Here is a 20,715-nt window from a genome sequence, read left to right as displayed (position 1 = left end):
TTTTCAAAGAACCAGCTTTTGGGTTGGGGGCAGGGGGAGGGGGCAGGCACTATTCTAGGCAGTAGAGTGAATAAAATGAATAAAAATCCCTGCCTTGTTTGAAAATATATTCTAGTGTGGAGACACAGTCAATCGGTAGTAATTGTAATAAATAAGTAAATTCCACAGTAGATTAGAAGGTGCTAATTGCTATAGGAGTAAGTAGCTCCTGGTAAGGAAGACTGAGAGAAGTGGGGTGAGCAGCACAGATAAGCAGGTTACAATTTAAATAGGGTGGTTGGAGTAGAGAAGACAGCATCGAGGGAGGGGAGGGAATTAACTATGGGAATCTAAGGGAAACGCATGCCAGGAAGAAGGAACAGCCAGTGCACAGACCCTGAGGCAGGACGGAACCTGCTAGAATGAGGAAGAGCAAGAAGGACACCTGGCTGGAAGGGAGTGATCGACATCAGGACACAGCAAAGCCCTCCCGAGGTAGATCACTTAGGGCCGTGTGGTCAGTCCATTGTTAGGACTTCCCGATTTTATTCTGAGTCAAAAATGCCTTGCAAGCTTTTGCACAGATGGTGACATGACTGGATCTACTTTTGAAAGGATAATCTTGGCTACTGTGCTGCAAATAGACTGAAGGCCTGAGAGCAAAGGCAGGAAAAGTAGCCACAGGCTATGGCAATAATTTTGAAGGATGATGGTGGCTCGGACCAAGGTGGTAAACAGCTAGGTGGTGAGAATGGTTGAACTCTGAATATTTTATTCTGATGGTAGAGCCGACAGGGTTTACTTACCATTTGTATGTGGGAAGTGAGAGAAAGGGAAGAGTCAAAAATGTCTCCAGGAAGTTTGGCCTGAGAAATTTCAGTGACTGAGTTGCTAGCAATGTCGCTCATATATCCTTGTTTTCTATTTCTTCAATTTCAACTGTTACCTTTATATTTCTTTCCTCGTATTTTATTTGGAGTTGCTGTGCTGTTCTTTTCTGAATTAAAAGATTAACTTACTTTATCTAAATCTTTTCCTTCTTTCCTTCTAATATTTGCATTTAAGATTATACATTTCCCCCTGTTAAAAGATAAACTTAGGCACATTAGAATTTTGAACAGTTTGAGCCAACAGTGATCGTGAATCAGGCCGCTCCAGACTGCCAGTGGTTCAGGGCTCCACCAAAGGGATGAGAGGGGGAAACTTTTATAAGATGAAAATATCTGATTGGTTGAAGTGGAGCTGTATTCTCTCTCTCTCTTTTTTTTGTCTTTTCGTGACCGGCACTCAGCCAGTGAGTGCACCGGCCATTCCTATGTAGGATCCGATCCCGCGGCTGGCGCGTCGCCGCGCTCCCAGCGCCGCACTCTCCCAGTGCGCCACGGGCTCGGCCCTGTATTCTTAAAGTCCCTAGTTAGAAGTTAGTTGGCAGCTTGTGGTTGGATTTTGGTTTGCTTATGTAGGGTGCTAGAGCTGCCTCAGTCTAATAGCCTCCTGATTAATTATTTCAATACCCCTAAGTGCTGTTTTAGCCACTTTCTGCAAGTTTTGATATGTATTGGTTTTATTGTCATTTAGGTTTTACTATTCCTTAATTTCCATTGGGATTATTCTTTTAACCCATACATTGCTTGAAGGGTGTTTTTACATCTCCAAATGTATTGCAAAATAACTTTTGTTACTGACTTCTAATTTTATTCCACTTTATTGAGATAATATTGTCTGGATGGTATTGATTGTTTGGTGATTATTGGGGCTTGCTCTGTGGCATATTATGCTCATCTCTTAATTCTCTGATTGATGGATGCAGGCTTCCCTACGTGACCAAAATTTATTAATTTATATAGTTTAAATCTCATGCTCAAGCAGAGTCTTTTCATCCTTTCTTTAAAGAGCCAAGGCTGGGAAAGGCAGGTAAAGCAGCAGAGTCAGGCATCTCTCTCTCTCTCTCATGTACTGTAGAAGCCTGAGTTGCAGGCTAAGGAGCATGGGGAGCTGCACTCTCAGAGGAGGCTTGATCCCAGCAGCATCCAAGACCTGGCTGCTCAGAAGAGCTATGCAAGGGGGCTGGAGACGATGTCTGGAGCTCAAAAGAGGTGATGGAGAAACCTGTGGTCCACTCAGTGATGCTCCAGAAGCCTCGCTGCATGACATATTCTCTAAGGGCACAGTTCCCACCATCCACTCTCACACCACATCCCAGTGCACCCCAAGTACATACCCATATACAAGGGCTCCCCACTTACTTCTGATGGCAGACATCTGCTCCAGAAACCTAAAACTGCCGTCTTCTCTGCGAAGGGGCCTGCACGAAGTCTGCAGTCTGGACCTCTCCTCTGAAGCACTGATTCTGTGAATCACTTTGTTCTATGCGGGCAGTAATGCCAGGTAGCTGCCCACGGTGCCACCACTGGGCCGCATGCAGCAGGTCAGTGTGCACCCTGCTGCTCCGACCAGCCTCTCCCTGCAGGATGTTGGGGAGTCAGGTGCTGCACCTCTTCATCACAGAAATGGACATGGGGGTGGGAACCCGCGTATTGAAGATGGGCCAGATTTTTAGTTCCTTGGGAAACAGGAGTTTCATGTAGTGTTTTTCTGTTCGGTATTTTAAAAGGTGCTTCAATGGCCTTGGCCAGAAAAGACCCAGTTTAAAAGTATCTGTGGTAAGATGCTGTAGAGTAGGTGCAGGTTATTGAGGCTGCTCTCCACTGTCTGGCTACGCAGCCATGGGCTGCACACTGGAAGGCTCTGGACTACTCATGAGGACAAGACGTCATTAGGTTGGAATAGGGGTTTTGAAATCCTCAGGGGAAGGGTGCTCAGACCAGGGTGAGCCTAGTCCCCAGGACAGCTACTCACCTGGTTGCTCAGGGTTCTTTTTAGAAACCTCTATGAGTTTGCAAGAGCTGCCATAACAAAGTGCCACAGACTGAGCAGCTTGAACAATGGGATTTATTGTCCCACAGTTCTGGAGGCTGGCAGTCTGAGATCACAGTGTCAGCAGTGCTGGTCAGTTCTGAGGGTCATGCGGGAAGGGTTTGCTCCAGGCCTCTCTCCTTGGCGTGTGGACAGCCGTCTACTCCCTGTGTCTTCACATCATCTCTCCTCTATTTCTGTCCAAATTTCTCCTCATAAGGACACCAGTCATATTAGATTAAGTTCTACTCTGGTGGCCTCATGTTAACTTAGTTACCTTTGTAAAGACCCTATCACCAAATATGATCATATTCTAAGGTATTAGGGGTATTTCAATGTATGAAATTTTTTGGCAGGGGACTCAATTCAGCCCATAACAATAGCCATTTCACCATGGCCTTTAACCTTCTCTAGTTAACAATAGTCATATTCTTTGGTATTTTATCCTTAGGCATGAAAAATAGTTACAGATTTTGGTTACAGAAGTGACAAAGCCTTTTAATAAATACGTGAGTGACTGTAGCATTAGCTGATTTATAATAAACCCCATGCCTGTAAGCCCCTGTTTCTTTCTTCCTCCCCAGAGCAACTTTCTTCCTTCTAAGAACAGATGACCTCACCTTGGATATTTCTTGTTTTGTTTTCTTCCAGAGGATGTACCTCCTACCCTGCAGCCAAAATGCACTGACTTCCAGAATGCCAACCTCCTCCGAGGCACCAATCTCAAAGTCCAGTTTCTCCTCTTTGCCCCTTCAGATCCTAGCTGTGGGCAGCTAGTGGAAGAAAGCAGTGACATTCAAAACTCTGGGTTCAATGCCACTCTGGGAACCAAACTAATCATCCATGGATTCAGGTGGGAGCTAACCAACCATAGGATCTCCTCAGCTAAGAACTATAAAGGGACAATGATGCCATAGGAAGGTAGTGGCGAGTAGGGGAGGAATGGATTTACTGGCCATACCCGTTCCACCGCTCACGTCCTGCTGCCTTTGAAGGTGTCTTACATCAACTGTTGCACACACATCATGCTGTTCCTTCTTGTTGGTCATACACATCACCCCTCCACTCGGTCTCGTCTACACACTCACAAACAGTAAATGTGTGTGACCCTGGACAAGTCACTCCTCACTTGGAGCCTTGGTTACCATATCTAAATTAAAGGGGAGTTTGTAGGGAGGGTCTCGGTTGTCTTTTTCTCCCTGAAGTGTGGCTCAAGTGACATGAATCATCTCCAACAATGAGATCATAGGCTTTGAGTAATCATGGGGGTAAACAGGGGTTTTTTCCTAGGTCTTTATCTCCTCTTCTTCACTACTTGCCTGGTTTCATGATCCAAGAAACTTCTATCATGCTGAGAGGTTAGCATTTCTTAGGAGCTAGGCTCTTCTCTTGTGTAATTTCTCTGACACCCTACAATTCAAATTTTTTGTAGTATACAGTCACCAAGACTCAGTTTAATCACCATCCTTCCTTTGAACATCTTTTCTCCAAAGCCCACCCACAAAGCCAGAAACAGAGAACAGTTTCTGGGAGGAAGGAAGGAGAGAGTGTGGTGAGGGAAGCACTACAGAACAAGTAGAGTTGGGGGCATGCAATGAAGAGGTAGACACAAAGGCCCTGAACAGAGGATCACCGTGTCCTGATCTCTGGTTTCTCTCTGCCTCCCAGACCCCTGGGCTCCAGGGACCCAGCCACATACTTTCTCAGGCATCCCTCTTTACTCTTGTGCTGAAGTCTCTCCTCTAGCAAATGTCTCTTACTTCAGCCACGGTCCAAGGCTGAGGGCGTACCACCAACCCAGCAATAGCTAATAGAGCCGGAGGGCATATCAGCTAGTCTGCTGCCAACTACCCCCAAACCATATTCTATGGCACACACCCAGTCTGTGCTCCTCTGCTCACATGAACATCCTCTGATTGTTCCTATAATACTGGGGACCTTTGAAAAAACTTGTCGTAGTCCGTTTGTGCTGCTATAACTAAAGACCTGATCCTGGGCAATTTATAAGGAACAGAAATTTATTTGGCTCACAGTCTGGAGGCTGAGAAGTCCAAGATCAAAGGGCTGCATCTCATTAGGGTCTTCTTGCTGTGTCATCCCATGGTGAAAGGCAGAAAAGCAAGAATGTGTGCGCATGCCCAAAAGAGAGAGGGAGGGCCGAGCCCGTGGCGCACTCGGTAGAGTGCTGCGCTGGGAGCGCGGTGACGCTCCCGCCGCTGGTTCGGATCCTATATAGGAATGACCGGTGCACTCACTGGCCGAGTGCCGGTCACGAAAAAAAAAAAAAAAAACGACAAAAAAAAAAAAAAAAAAAAGAGAGAGAGGGAGAGAGAAAGAGAGGAAGAAAAAGAGGGAGGGGAAGAGAAAGAAGGAAGGCAAGGAACCGGAGGACCCACTCCTGTGATAACGGCATTAGTCACCTCTTAAAGGTCCCACCTCTCAACACTGTTGGATAAGGGATTAAGTTTCCAACACACGACTTTTGGGGGACACATTCAAACCATAGAAACTTTTTTTCTGATCCCAATCGAGAAACCTATCCTAAAACTTTCCTATCATTTTCCTTTTCCTAGAAAAGCCCCTTTACACTGTAAGTTCCAGAAGGATGGGGACTATATCTTATTTGTCTTTACTTCTTGCAAAGTATACCGCCAGGACCATAGGTACTCCATAAATGGTCGTTGAATGAATAAATGGATAAATGAAAAATGAATGAATGAAAACATCCTCAAGGAAAGAGCCTATATTCTAGAATGAGAATTAAGATTGCAAATCTTAACTCTAACGTGCAAAGCTATCTTTTCTTTTACACAAATAACACAAATAGGGGCAGTACAGTGCATAAAGTCTATGTAGTTTATGTAGTTTATGCGTTGCACAAAGGTGCCTGACTGAAGGCTGAGTGGGCTAAAATCCAATCTGAGTTCTGAACCCTGGCATGAGTTTGCATCTACCTGGAACAAAAGGCACCCTCTTATAATTTACACAAAGGCTCCATATGTGCTGGTGGAAGGCCTGGCAACTTTGGAATTTTGTCCTCCCTATGCTCAAAGTGCTGTGAGATTTACTTCTCATATACCCCCTTCCCTAGTTTTGACTTCTTTTCCGGGTTTGGGATTAATAGAGGTTTTCAAGAAAATGGATATCAGCTTGGCAAGTAATTTTCTATCTTTTTTGGCTCCACATCTAGAGCTTTAGGAACAAAGCCCTCCTGGATTGATAAATTCATTAGAGCCTTTCTGCGTGCAGCCGATGTTAATGTGATTGCTGTGGACTGGGTTTACGGGTCAACAGGTGTCTACTTCTCAGCCGTGGAAAATGTGGTTAAGCTGAGCCTCGAGATCTCCCGTTTCCTCAATAAACTCCTGGTAGGTACAGAAGAGTTTAGGGTGAGTTTTGGCCGCTTATGGGAGAGAGAGGGGTCAAAAAGAAAAAAGCACCACAGGAGGAAGTTTAGGGCAGAAGCAAAACCATCCTGTGGCTTGTTGGTCTTTGGATCAAATCGTCACTTTGCCACTTACAGTGCTGGCCTTGGGCAGGTTATTGAACCTCTCTGAGCCTCCCACTGCTCCTCTGTAAAATGTGCCTCTGCACGTTAGATAGTGAGTGCAGGCTGCCTGGCATTCATAGTCCCTCAAGAGGGAATGGCCGTAGTCATTATACACTTTGGACACCAAAAGGAAAGTGAGGGGATTGCCAGGGTGGGGAAGCCCAGGAAGTGGGCAAGTGATTAACAGATGAGAGTTCTGCCCTTTTTACTGAAGCATGTGTAGCGTTTGTGTCATGCCAGGGCCCTCGGCTTCTGAAGGCTCAGGGAAAATTGTGCCATTGAGAAGCCAGGGGCTGCCATGGCCCAAATGGAGCTCACTGTCAACACCATTCTAGGTGCTGGGCGTGTCGGAGTCCTCAATCCACATCATTGGTGTTAGCCTCGGGGCCCACGTTGGGGGCATGGTGGGACATTTCTACAAAGGCCAGTTGGGACGAATCACAGGTAACACTCCCTTATGCCCATCTTGCCATGGTTTAGAGATAGAAAGAGATTGCTCTTAAAATGCTTCTTCTGAGGTGAGCAAAGGGAGTGTTGAACCTTTGTTCTTATGATCAAGCCATCTAAAATTAATTTATTGTGGTCCTTTTGCAGAAAATGGCATTGTGTTATTATTGTGTGATCTCTAATATCGGTGTAAGAGACCATGTAATTCTTTCTGAGCCTCAGTTTCTACATCTATAAAATGGGTTGTAACAGCCCATATCTCCTTGGCTCATTGTGGAAATCACTTTAAGATAGTTTTGTTAAATACCTGCAAAGTGTGGAGGACTTTATGCTTCAAGAGCCACCCTCAGTCCATAATAGGGGACTAGAGCTGTGTGATAAATACCCCAGCTTCCTGGCTGTTCAGTAAGACAATTCTGAGTCATGTTCTATAAAATCCCTAAGAGGGGCCCTGGTGGGATGAGACCCAGTTGCCCCCAGTGCATCAGCTTTCTCCTTCGTTCCATGATTTGTTTCCACTCCCTCACCATGCTTTCTGTCATCTCCTAAATAAGCCACTTGCACTTGAAATCTTTGTCACAGGGTCTGCTTTGTGGGGAGAAGGAGGGAAGGGATACCAGCTGACATGGGAATAGTATTATCTACGTCCCCATGTTGTTGTCTGTACAAGGCCTGGCCCATAGTAACTGCTCGAAAAACTGTAGGCATCGCTGTTACTCCATGAAGGTTAATATTACTTATATTAACTCTTACCAAATGGTTGGTGTCACCAAGCTCGTTTTAGAGCCAGAGAAGCTGGACCATTGAGAAGTTACCTCCAGAGAGACAACAGAGTGAGGTTTCTTGGGTAAGGTGGTCTTGAGCTAGTTCTCCCCACCCTAGGGTGCTTGTTGGAGGACTCTGTGGTCTGAACTGGAAGGGCTGGCAGGATAGGTGTGTGGTGGATCCTTGAAGGTTCCTGCAGCTGAGAGGCAAGGGGCCTGATGTCAGTGTGTCCTTGCAGGCCTGGACCCTGCTGGACCCGAGTACACCAGAGCCAGCCTGGAGGAGCGCTTGGATGCTGGAGACGCCCTCTTTGTGGAAGCCATCCACACAGACACCGACAGTGAGCTGGGGTGCCCTGGCTGGGTGAGGGAAGGAGCACAGAAGAGGCGCTGGGAAGCTGGCATCTAGCTGTGCATCCCTGGGCAGAGACCCCTGCCCCTTTCTGAGCTTCTGTTGTTCAGTGACGAGGGTACCAACATGATATTAAAAGTCTCTTCCAGCTCTGTCATTCTGTGCCATTGAGATGAATGGTTTTATTTTTAGCCACCAGTAGGCAGAAGGATTTCCACTCATGAACAAAACATGTTTGGTTGGGAGTCTCTCTCTGATTCAAAACCAGTCCTGTGCTGAGTAGTGCTGCGGAGGGCATCACCGCCTGGCTGACTTACGGAAAAGTCACGCTGCTTCTTCAGGAAGGGATGCCTAGCCCTGGGGCATGGGGCATTCCACTCCCCAGGCACACAGGCCTCCCTGGGGGATGGCCCCAGCCCTTAGCCTAGTAGAGAATGAGAATCCCCCTTCCAATAGTGACAGTCACAGGAAAGACCCCTAAACTCTCAATCCACTATGACCAATATAAGCTCTTCTGACCAACTGGGAAAGTGGGCGGGCATTCCTCTTTATTTTTACTTAATATCAAATGTCCACAGAGTCTGTGCCAGGCACTGTGTTCACGGTGATGGGTACGAGGAGAAACAACATCTGTCCCTGACCAGAAGAGCTTGCTGTTCAAGTAAGAGGTGCTCGTGTCTCCTTCTCTTGGGTCAGAAGCCTTCTTTTAGCATCCAAAACCCACAGATGCATGACTCTAGAAGAAACCCATGCAGTCACACTGTACGACCCTCTTTCCCACCTTTATGGCACAGATAGGAAACTTCTGCCCAGCTGTGTTAGGTTAATTAACCTGGTTAATTAATAAAGTGAAATCCCTTCTGTCCCTACATTTGTTAGGTCTTCACTTACCTGAGCTAGGCCTCTCAGGCACCTTCCAAGTTGGAGCCTCTTCCTAAATGTGACTAAAAAAAAAAATCATTCTATTTATTCAATCAATATTTATTGAGCTAAGTAGCAGGTACTGAGAATACCTCAATAAACAAGGCATTGAATAAAGTCCCTGCCCCCATGGAACTTATAGGTTATGTGGGCAGGCATTCATTCACTCATTTATTCATTCCATAGCTATTTATTAGGCACTCCCTAGGTGCCAGGTCCTGTACTAGGTGTTGATGATACAGCAGAAAAAAGACAGGCGGTTGTGGAGCTTACATCCAAAGATACAGACAAGATAATTACACACTGAGATTACCATAATGAAGGATATGTGAGAGAGGGTGACTTGGGCAGGGGTCTGCTTCAACTAGCATTATTGGGGAAAGTCTATCCAAGAACATGAGACTTGGCAGATGAGAAGGAGTTGGCCCAGGAAGAGCTGGGAGAAGAACATTCTCGGTGGAGAATGAATGAATGAAGGCCTGGATGTGGGGGAGGATTTGGTTTGTTCTATAGAAGGAAGGAGAACCATGTGGTCAGAGCACAGTGTAGGGAGGGAGAGGGATTGAGTGGGGTTGTGAAGAGGGAGCCAGTCCAGCATGGCCATGAAAAGGAGCCTGCATTTCATTCTAAAGCCAGTGAGAACAGGGCAGTGATTTGGACTTCTTTACAGCAGATGACTGTGGCTCCTACGCAGAGAATGGCCTGTAGCAGAGAGCTAAAGGAAGCCCAGAGGCCCATTAGAGGGTGTTTTCAGTAGTGTCTGGGTGAGAGATGATGGTGGCTTGGGCAAAGGTGGCAGGAGAGACAGAGAGAAGTAGAAAGATTACAAATCTATTTTGGAGATCGAGCTGACTGGACTGGTGAGGGGCTGAATGTGGGGTGTGAGGGGAAGGCAGGAATCAAGGATGACTTCTGGGTCATTGCTTAACCCCTGGGGAGATGGCAGGAAACAAATAATATACAATCAACTTCTTACAATAGTGATAGAAGAGGTGAAAGAGAAAATCAGGGTCTTCGGCCCTTGCGCCTAACCTAATCTGTGGGCTCAGATGTACCATGTTGTCGGGTCTTGGATATGGTCACAAGGACAAGATGAGGGCTACAATCCCTCTTAAACTCAGCTTTTTTTTTAGCCCCTATCATATTTCCACTCAGGAGAGCATGAAAATATGTTTTTGGGGAGACTGGAAATGTGCCCCAAAACATGTTTATATGAACTATTACTAGAAGGAAAAGAGGAACTTTTCAACAAGGAAATTTATCAAGTTTATAACATTTATTGATTTAGAAAAACTTGTGTTAAGGGATATTTTTCTTGATTTTATTAGGCAAATCTGGATATCTTATAAATTGATTCTTCTTTGGTTCCTTTCAGCACGGAGAAACAACCCCCTTTAAGAATGCTGTCTGAGGGCTCTTGAGAAGTCTCACAGCACTTAGGAGTGGGGCACAGAGTGGGTGGGCTCCTGAGGTCAGACCTCAGGCTTTGCTGCCAATGAACCCTGCTGTGGGACCTAGAAAATATGCCCTGAAGTAAGGAAGTTAACAGGGTTCTGCCTCCTTTTAGATTTGGGTATTCGGATTCCCGTCGGACATGTGGACTACTTTGTCAACGGAGGCCAAGACCAGCCTGGCTGTCCCACGTTCATTCATGCAGGTCAGAATGCCAGAGAGAGTTGGTGTTTGCCTGCCCCTAGAGACTGGAATTCACCTATAGCCTTCGTGTTGAGTCAGCCAGTGTGGGCTACATAGGGACTTCTTGACAGTGTCCTTTGCTATGTCCTGTAACGCCTTACTCAGTACTTACTGAATGGATGTCTTTGGAGCTCAGGAAATCTGGGGAGGGGTGTCTGAAATTAAAAGACTGTGCCATACTTAACACTGCCCACCAGCTTGTCTTAGACCCTGCTGTGATCTAATATCACTCAATCCAGTAACCTCTGCTCTTCCCTGGGCCCTGATTTCTGCCACAGTCCAAACTAGCAACATCCTCCGCAGAGCCTAGTTGTGGTGGAAGCAAGACGACATGCCCAAAGCTAGCTGGCCAAAGGATCAATTCACTGCATGACCATTTTGCCAAATTTACTAAATTTAACAGTTTTCTAAAATTGTTTTAAAGATAATCTTCTTGAACAGATTCAGTGAATATACTTTTCTCCTCTTCTAAATACATTCTTCTGGAATATTCTTTTTGAATATATTCATTGACTATATCCTTCTTAGCATTATTTTAAATAATATTAAATTTGTCGAAAGTCGAGCATCAAGGATTGTTTAGTTTTCCTATATTCTTATGAATATAGTCAATACATCAGCGTTTCATATGGAAATTTTAAATGCTGATTTCTGTTTACTATGTTTTTAGTCTTTTTCTGCTTTACCAAATTTTTAACATTCAAAAAATTCTTTTGACAATTTTATTGAATAGCCACTAATTTATTTTACCAAATTTACTAGTTTTCAAAAAATATCCTTCTTTTAACAATTTATACATTTTTCAGCAATTCTGATCAGACAGGATAATTTTATTTCAGTGGCTATTGAAAATTTTGGTGGCATTTCAGTTGACCACATTTCAAACTTTCTCCATAACACAATATGAGAAGGGTTTAGTTTGTTTCTGCCCCGTCTCCCTGTTGCAGCTGTAAGGAGCTTGGCCATGGAGAGTGCCCTATCTCTGCAGAAAAGAAAAGTCAACACACAGCTCAGCCTTGTTTGCTGGTCCCAGAGAGGGGATCCCATGGTACACGGAGAGTGTGAAGACCCCAGAGTCCTGGAATTATAGCTCACTATAAACCTCTTGGCCCACACCAATTCATCCAATGTGGGTTGCTGCAAACTTAAATAGTCAACAACAACAACAAAACCAAGTTTTTGGTAAATTGAGATATTTGGCAAATTCAACGTATGAGTCATTTGTCCAGGTCGGCACATTGGCTTTAGAGATTGACCACAAACTCCTGCTGACTCCCTTGATTGTCTTATTGCTGGGTTGGGTACAGTGGGGTTGTAAAAAATTGGTTGTGTGGGTGATGATAAAGTAGGTAACAATGTGCAGACAGATGTCCATTTTGAGAAGTGGGGTCAGCATCTCTAACTCTCTGTATGCTTCCATTTTATGAAAGAGTTTGCATGATCCTATAAGAATGGATCACAAATCAAGCAATGACAGATTAAGCTTATATGTCTCAGGAAATTAGAAAGAAAAGAGAGAATGTAGTAACCATGTCTGTTAATAGTTTTAAAATGTGGCTCAGGGGACATCCCCTGTATTTATAGGCTGTGGGAATATAAAAGCCAACAGAGTTACAATAAATGGCATGGAGGGAGCTCCCATTTGTCTAGTCTGAAACCCTGGCTGTGGTTTTCTTCCCCTGTTCAGGATACGATTACCTGATCTGTGATCACATGAGGGCTGTGCATCTCTATATCAGCGCCCTGGAGGATTCCTGTCCACTGGTGGCTTTTCCCTGTTCAAGCTACGAGGCCTTCCTCGCGGGGCACTGTCTGGATTGCTTCAACCCTTTTCTGCTTTCCTGTCCAAGGATAGGTAAAATGTCACCACTTTGGTTTCCTTTGACATTTGGGGGAAAGCTCAAGTCCTGCTAGCTGTCACCTCTTTATGTCCTGATCTGCTATGGTCAAGAAGTCTATCCAACTGGGAAGAAGAAAAATTAACTGGTGAGGTATTTGGCCTGTTCCCACCTGGAAGATGGCAGCTGGCCCTCCGTGTCCCACCCCTTGTCCTCTATACTGCTCTCTGCTGCCATACTTGTCTGCACACACCTTTCCCGCATACAGCCGGCCCTTCACCTGGAAGTCCAACCTCAGGACATTCTCTAGAAACATTGCCATGTCCAGAGTCCCTGCCCCTACTCTCAGACTGAATGCTTCCCATAGGTCTTTCTAGTTAGGCCAGCCATTTTCCAGCTTTTCATAGACCCTAAATCAGTGTGTTGAGGAGAATCTCCAAGAGTGGCACACGAGACCCACTTCAGAGGCATGAGGTTGTGGTTCACGCACCGGCTGGAGGGATGTCTAATTGCCAGGCAGCTTGGGGACATTCCTGGCTGATCCAGGCTAGTCTGGAAAAAGAACTCCAGGAAGGCTGAGGGATCTGTCCTCTAACTCACCCTGTGTGGATCATTGCTGCAAACATACTGGGGTTATCCAGGAAGTGGAAATGGTTCCTCCCCTCCTACACTCTCCCACTTCCCACCACCCCTGCTGTCGCTTAGGACTGCAGCAGCTTGTGATTGCTTGTGTGAATGAGTTGGATACCAGCTTGACAAGTAAAATGTTAAAGTAAAAGTAGCTGCCCATAATAAAACAAGGCAACATTATTTCCAGCTCGTTGGTCATATGTCTCAGTTTGCCCCCGATGCAGTGGGCCAGCTGACATAACCACCACTTCACACTGCCCAGCCTCATCTCTCACTACACCTTCCCTTGCACTGAGCACCCCAGGGATGCTGATGGAGTTTGGATGTATTGTTCTCCCAGAACTCATGTGGAAATCTGATCCCCAGTGTGGCAGTTTGAGTCACGGGAGCAGATCCCTCATGAATGGATTAATGCTCTCCCTGAGGGTGGGGGTTTGAGTGAGATCTTGCTCTATTAATTCCTGCAAGAGCTGGTTGTTTAAAAGACTCTGGCACCTTCTCTCTCTCTCTCTCTCTCTCTCTCTCTCTCTCTCTCGCTCGCTCACTTCCTCTCACCATGTGATCTGCTTGTACCTGCCGGCTGCCTGCCACTTTCCACCATGAGTAAAAGAAGCCTGAGGCCCACACCAGATGCAGCTGTCCCAGGCTCGTAAGCCATATAAATTTCAGTTCTTTATAAATCACCTAGTGTCAGGTATTCTGTTATAGCAACACAAAATGGACTAATACAGGTGCTCACCACTGGTACCTGCAAGCGGACGTCATGTGTCCTCATCCTGTGTGCCTTTGTCCTAACTGTACTCTCCTCCACTCCCACCCGCTAGTCTTCAGGTCAAACACCTCCTGCTTCACTGCGCTCCCATCGCACAGGATACGAGTGCCATTAAAACAACTGTCATGCAGATTGGTTTTGCAAGTTAGAGACATAGTTTCAAATTTCTTATGATTATCCACTGAGAGTGGGCAAGATGATCTGAAGAATGTACTTCTTGTTTGCTTGTGTGTTTATCCCCTACTGGACTGAGTGGCTGGTATCCTGGGAATCACCAGGGAGTGTAGCACATCATGAGCATGCAGCGTACATGTCTGTAGAATAAACGGGTGCATGAATTAATAAATACGTGTCTGGGTGCTATGAGACCCCGAAATGGCCTCCTCTGGACTCTGCTGTCTGTTTCTTTATTTCCAGGGCTGGTGGAACATGATGGTGTCAAGATAGAGCCACTTCCCGAGGAAGTGAGAGTCTACCTCCTGACCACTTCCAGGGCTCCGTACTGTGGTGAGTAGTGTGCGGATGCCATGCTCAGCTCTGCCCACGTGCCGGCCGGAAGAGTCCAGGCCAGTGTGGTAGCTGAGGTGGGAGGTGAAAGACTAGGGCAAAGATGTCATGGGAGGTGGGGCAACAGCTCCTGGTCTTACATAGAGCAGAACTTTCAGACTGAGTCCAGATTGTTCTACAGATGAGGACTTGGGGGCGTCGTACTGTCTCCATACTGATCCTAGTCGCCCCCTCCAGTGGGGTTCTCTCTAGAGAAATATTTGGGAGTGCCCCTTGGATTCCTCCTTCCTGCACATTTCTTTCCCCCCCTTGGTGCCCATCCGTGTGTCTCCCGCCCTGGCAGCCCTCCTAGTCAGGGTCCCTGAGGAATACCAAACCTCACCCCCCATCTGCTTCACAGACATACTCCAACTGCTCCCTGTCGCTCCTAATCACCGCATTTCTTTGAAGCTAAGATGCCAGTGATTGTTAAATGTGTTAAATGTGTGAGCACAGTGTGTCTTAGAATCCGTGAAATACATTACATGCTGAACCATCACCCTTCCCCATGCTGTGTGCATCTTAACTGGGTGACTATACTTTCTGGTTCATGCTTGTTATCCTGGGGTGTGGCTAATTTATCATGTGTACAGGACAAAATCATGCTGGTTTGGATGGTACATTATATGGCCACCCTAATTTTTAACTGATTTTCTGCATCAGGTTAGTGGAGGGATCTTTGTGGCCATATCTTCCTGATACTAAAAATCCTGGTGCAGTGTGACATGGAGCCCAGAGCACAGACTCTGTGATCACACTGGCCTGGATTTGAATCTCAGCTTCTCAACTTACCAGCTGAGTGATCAGGAGCAAGTTACTTACCCTCTCTGAGCCTCTATATCCTATGTGGAAAATGGGAACAATAGCACCTACTTCAAAGAACTGATTGTGAGGGTACAATAAAATAACACACAGAAAGTCGCTAGCCCAGCGACTGGAACCCAATAAGCAATAATTACCTTCCCTTAATCAATCAGAGAATTTGGGAGAAGAATAGATGGGGGTGCTTCTACCTTCATGCCGGAGAGAATTCTTGGCTACCTCTTAGGAACAAAGCAGGTTATGGAGTCACCTGTGGGCTTTTCACATGTACCTGCTCACTTGATAGCCCAGCTCTGAGAAGCAGGTGTGAGGAGAGGGAGGCTCGGAGAGACTCAGTGACCCACCATGGCCACACAATTGGGTGCAAAGTCAGGATTCAACCCCAGGTCTTCTGACTCCAGCATCTTCACTCTTTCCACACCACCACCGTCTTTGTTTCCTCTTCTGAAAACCCACCCTCTTCAGGCCTCCCTTCCTGTTACTCTTCTGTCAGCGCCACCCCGCCAGAGGTCGGCATGAGGGAGGATGTCTCGCCTGGTGGTGGAGGCTGCTGAAACCTGACGTCCTGGCTGCCAACCCCAGCTCCCCAGCAGGTTTGCAGCAACCTGAACTGGCTTCTCTGTGTCTGCACAGCTAAGAATACACACAGCAGGAAAGCCTAGGGAATGCTTGAAGGTTAAAAGCACTTTAAGGTCTCTGTTGAGGGAGATTCACAGAGCCCTCATTTTTCTGACTGCTTCATATTTGTTGTGAGACCATCTCCCCAAGCCCCCAGAAGAATGGCCCTGTCTGTTCAAAAACCACAGAGGGGCACAGAAAGAAGCAAGCCAGCGTGGAGACCTGCTTGTCTGCACGCCGCGAGCCTTCAGCTGTGAGCATGGAAGCTGGGTGCCCTCCTCCTGGGCCGGGCATGGGCCCTCTACCTCAGTATGTGCAGGTGGGGCCGCTGGCCAGCAGCTCCCTCTCTAGAGCCACCCTCAGGCCATCATGGCACTGGGCTCCCCTGCCTAGCACTCTTGGCCTGCTTCCTCAGCAATGCTCACAAGGAGACAGTGGTCACCTTGACCTATGCCAGGCAGGATCCAGCATGGGCAGAGGATCTTCTACCAAATAATTATTCTAACAATACTACTTTTCCCCTGTAGAACAATTTTTTTCCACACAAAGTGCCATCTCCATTATCTCATTTAATCCTCACCATGTCCTATGAGGTGATGTTGGGGGTTATTGCTTACAGACAAGGGAACTAAGGCACAGAGAGGTTCAGTGACTTAGGCAATGGGCTGGGCCTCAGATCCAGGCTTTCTGACCAGCCGCTCAGGACTCTGTGTACTATTCACCATGCCGTGCTCCTGCACAGATTTGATTTCACTACCTATTCCCACCCACCAAACATTAGGCCTACCTCTCCTAGGGCTTCCAGGGTAACAGAGAGAAAAGAGAAGCAGAACCTGTGGAAGTTGTTGCTAGTATGTTCTGTCAGACCCGCACAAAATAGGGCCAGGAGATGCACAAAGGAGGGGGCTCATGCCTGCTTGTCTGAGATAAGAACTGTTTCTAAGGACTTCCTAAAACCCATCAGAAATCCCTTCACATTCTTCACGCATCTCCTGCTTTGCATGTTCAACCATGTTTCTGTGATAAGTTTTATCTTTAGAGTTCTTTAGAACTGCAGTAATTGAGAGGAGATGCTCCAAAAGAAACTTGCCCAGTAACAGCACCCCAACTAATGAGCTCATGATAAATCTGACTTTCAGCCTCCATTTCCAAGCAGCTCATGTAAACCTCTTTCTTTTTGCTAATAAGAGCTTTCTCTTACCTTTTGCTCACCAAATGCACTTGTGGCTTGCCATGGTGTGCATTCTGGATGATAATCCTGTTTTCTATTCCCAAATAAACTCAATATGTTTGGAGATATTTTTCTCTAAATTTTTTAGAGGAACAACCTTCCTTAAGAAATTTTCTCAATCAGTGATACCCGCTAGCAAAGGAAGAAGTGATGTAATACATCAAATTCAGCCCCCAGAGAATTGAATTCCTAAAGCTTACATAAGTCAGCCCATTTTTCCACATTGCAAATATCCACTCCAATTCAGCCCTTGCCCATCCCCATAACAATCTACATCCCATAGTAAATGTTAACCCAAATAACAGAGAGAGGCTCTCTCAAAGAATAATGAGTTTAATTGGGAAAAAAAAAATTGCAGTGGCAATACACATGTCATAGTAAGCTGTGTGTGTATTCAGGGAGGTAAAAGAAAACAAAGGGTTTTAAAGGAAAAGTGATGGAGAATTACATAATTGTTTGGGGAAAATTATCCTTGGCTACAAGGATCAATAACAAGGGTGACACCAGTTTGAGGTTGGACAGAGAGTCGCTGGGCAGATGTCCTCGCAGAAGTATGTTTTTGTTAAGGTTGCAATGGCCTCTGTGTAAGGCTGTGGTTTTGCAGAGTCCTTGGTGATAATTGTTATCAGGCATTCGTGCAGGAGAGCCCTCTCTCATGGCCTTCCCCTGCTCTGTTTGTCAGGGTTTTAACACAAGTGGCTCCATTTTGATTCTGACAACTTTCATATAAACTGGGAAGGAGAGACAGACAGTGTGGCATTTGGTGTTTTCCTCTCTGGAGCAGGGAGCATATGAACTCTCTTTTCTTCTCGTGGGCTCTTGTCATCTTGGCACCTGTCAATGAGCCCTGTTACTAACTCCAGGGAGCCCAGATAGACAACAGCACTCCTCCAGCTTGGTGCTGAGCTCACCTACATCCATTTGATGTCATCCGATATTTGCACATAAAATATGACAAATGAAAAAGTACAGGTGAGGGAGAAGGGAAGGATTGTATCTCTAGCTATGTCTCCACCACCAAAAGAGCCTGGGAAAATGCTCTGAGACTAAAGCTACTGCAAAATATCACAGGTGCACTTACCCCTTAATAAAGAAAGGACAGCGTGGTAGGGAAGCTGTAATCCTTCTTAACTTCTCTTGCCAGAGGGACAGCTGGTCCCAGGGGTTTCACCATGACCCAGGCTGCTCACCCAATCTATGTGGACGACATCCACTTTGAGATGATCTCCAGCATCTGTGCTGCCTAGGGGCAGGGCAGTCAAGATGCCATGTAGGCAACCCACTGCCTCGAGGGTGGGGTGGGGTGAAATAGTCTCCTACGTACAACTTTGACTCCCTGACACTGTGTACTGTGTGTATTGGGACAGGAGGAAGGCATTGCTATATTTGTGAGCTAATTGTTTAGTATATGCCTTAGTCCTTTTGTGCTACTATAACAAAATAATCAGGAATGGTAATTTATAAAGAACAGAAATTTATTTTGTCACAGTTCTGGAGGCTGGGAAGTCCAAGATCAAAGCATTGGCATTCAGTGTCTGTGAGGGCTGCTCTCTTTGCTTCCAAGATAGTGCCTTGTTGCTGTGTCCTCCAGAGGGGCAAACACTGTGTCCCCACATGGCAGAAGGGCAAAAAAGGGGCTAGCTAGTCCCCTTGGGCCCTTTTATAAGGCACTAATCCATTCATGAGGGCAGAGCCCTCACTGTTGTGCTGGGGACTAAGTTTAACTGTGAATTTGGGCGAAGACACAGATATTGAAACAATAGCAGTATACAATAGATCCTTTTTGATTCTTTCAAGATCACACAACCATGATAATGTCACCAAACAGGGAAGAGTGGAACATTCTAGCATTACGAGTAATGAAAAACAAAACAAAAAACTAACACTGAATGCTTCCTAGGCTCAAACACTGTCCTAAGGACTGTATATGTATTAACCCATCTGATTCTCATCCGGACCTGAAGGGCATCTACTTTTATTATTCCCAACCTACACTTGAGGAGAGTGAGGATCTGAGATAATAGGAATGTGCTCAGGGCACATGGCTCCTGAGAGGCAGAGCCCGATTCCCAGCTACTTTGCTGCTGCTCTCTGGGCTCTTTGCTCACCGTGCCTTCTGCCCACTGGCCCATCTCTGCTGTGCTTTGGTTTTCTAGTGCATCACAGCCTCGTGGAGTTTCACTTGCAGAAGGTGAGAAACAAGGACACCATCATCAAGGTCACTTTCCTTAGCAGCAATGTCACCTCCTCAGTCAAGATCACGATGTACGTAAGTGTCCCACATGGTTGACCCCTCTCCTTAGAAGCTCAATGCCTTTTCATTTTACATATACAGTCATGCATTGCTTAATTATGGGACTCATTCTGAGAAATGTGTTGTTAGATGATTTTGTTATTGTGTGAATATTGCAGAAGGTACTTACACAAACCTAGATGGTATAGCCTACTACACACCTAGGCTATATGATATAGCCATTATAGTCTTATGGGACCATCATCATATGTCGATGCTTGAAACATCATCATGCAGCGCATGACTATACACACATGGACATCCCAGGTCAGGCACGGTGTGATTGCTGATGGGTGTGCCAAGCCAACTGGGCTGGGGGCAGCACCTACTACAGACCCACCCACAGACAGATGCTGGGGAACTGTCTCAGGTTTGAGATCAGTACTGGGTCCAAGCATAGTGTATTCAGATGATAGCAGACAAGGCAGGCAGGCAGCAGTAATGGGGTGTCCCAGCAGGTGGCTGGGACATAGGAATTAGGTCTCTGATAGGAAACAGTGCTCAGAAATCTAGGCAGGGAGTCATCAGGCATATCAGCAGGTAGGAGGGCCTCAGTCACTAGCCCAGGGAAGGCTGGCCAGAGCCTGGGGAGCACCCACCCCTGGAAAGGGGAGCAGTAGCACTAGGTCGGTCACCAGAACAGAATCTGAGGCAGAGGGTCCACTAGCAAACAAGTACAAGGTAAGGGCCAGACTAGCAGCCAGGAGGGCTTGATGCTGGGTGAGGTGGTTCCAGTACCTGGAACTGGCGCTGATCTTTCCTTCCCTTGTTGGGGCAGACTTGGGCCACGGGGCTGGTGGGACTATGCTTGAAGTGAGAGGGCAAAGAACCTCAACTGTAAGGAGCCACAGGCCTGGCAGGGCCTAGGAAGTCAGCAGCAATGGTGCATGTTTCTTCAAGAAGCAATTGGTTCGTTACTCACAAGCTAGTAGGAGATAGACTGATCAGAAAAAGTCACTCTCTCAATCAGGGTCCCATCAGGGGAACAGAGCCCATGCTGGGTAGTCCAATAGAAGGAATTTAACACAGCAAACTAATTACAAATGTGTTAGGAGAGCTGAAAAACTGAAAGGAAGATGGGCAGGTGGTGCAGACACCACCAAATGGACCTCCCACGTTAGTGCTTCCCTCCCACAAGAGATTTGCACTGCTTTTTTGACAATGACCACAAGAACATGATTAGCTTCTACCTTCAATTCCTTGGTTTTTGATTTTTTAGATCAGAAATTGGTGGGTGGGGAGAAGGCTAGGTGTGGTCTTTCCCCTACTTTGTATAATTTTGTGCATCCCAAGATTTCCTTCTCATTGGAGAATTTACCACAGCCAAGTCTCCAAACCACT

General features: G+C 46.3%; 2 protein-coding genes across 2 annotated transcripts in view; one reads left to right on the top strand and one right to left on the bottom strand.

The window, feature by feature from the left end:
• Nucleotides 1–20,715, bottom strand: part of POPDC2 (popeye domain containing 2) — a 75,949-nt gene that overhangs the window by 5,920 nt on the left and 49,314 nt on the right. The gene's annotated exons all lie outside the window — the stretch shown is intronic.
• The window catches only part of PLA1A (phospholipase A1 member A), a 33,539-nt gene that overhangs the window by 10,274 nt on the left and 2,550 nt on the right, over nt 1–20,715 (top strand). The window contains exons 2-9 of the mRNA XM_063115278.1: nt 3,547–3,748; nt 6,086–6,263; nt 6,781–6,889; nt 7,896–7,997; nt 10,497–10,586; nt 12,312–12,479; nt 14,282–14,371; nt 19,238–19,346. Of these exons, the coding sequence (XP_062971348.1) occupies nt 3,547–3,748; nt 6,086–6,263; nt 6,781–6,889; nt 7,896–7,997; nt 10,497–10,586; nt 12,312–12,479; nt 14,282–14,371; nt 19,238–19,346 (1,048 nt within the window). The remainder of the gene's footprint in view (nt 1–3,546; nt 3,749–6,085; nt 6,264–6,780; nt 6,890–7,895; nt 7,998–10,496; nt 10,587–12,311; nt 12,480–14,281; nt 14,372–19,237; nt 19,347–20,715) is intronic.

The sequence above is a fragment of the Cynocephalus volans genome, chromosome 1, assembly GCF_027409185.1.
Source record: "Cynocephalus volans isolate mCynVol1 chromosome 1, mCynVol1.pri, whole genome shotgun sequence".
Classification (NCBI taxonomy): Eukaryota; Metazoa; Chordata; class Mammalia; order Dermoptera; family Cynocephalidae; genus Cynocephalus; species Cynocephalus volans.
Note: the sequence above shows the minus strand (reverse complement) of the source record. Positions and strands in the feature narration are given on the sequence as shown.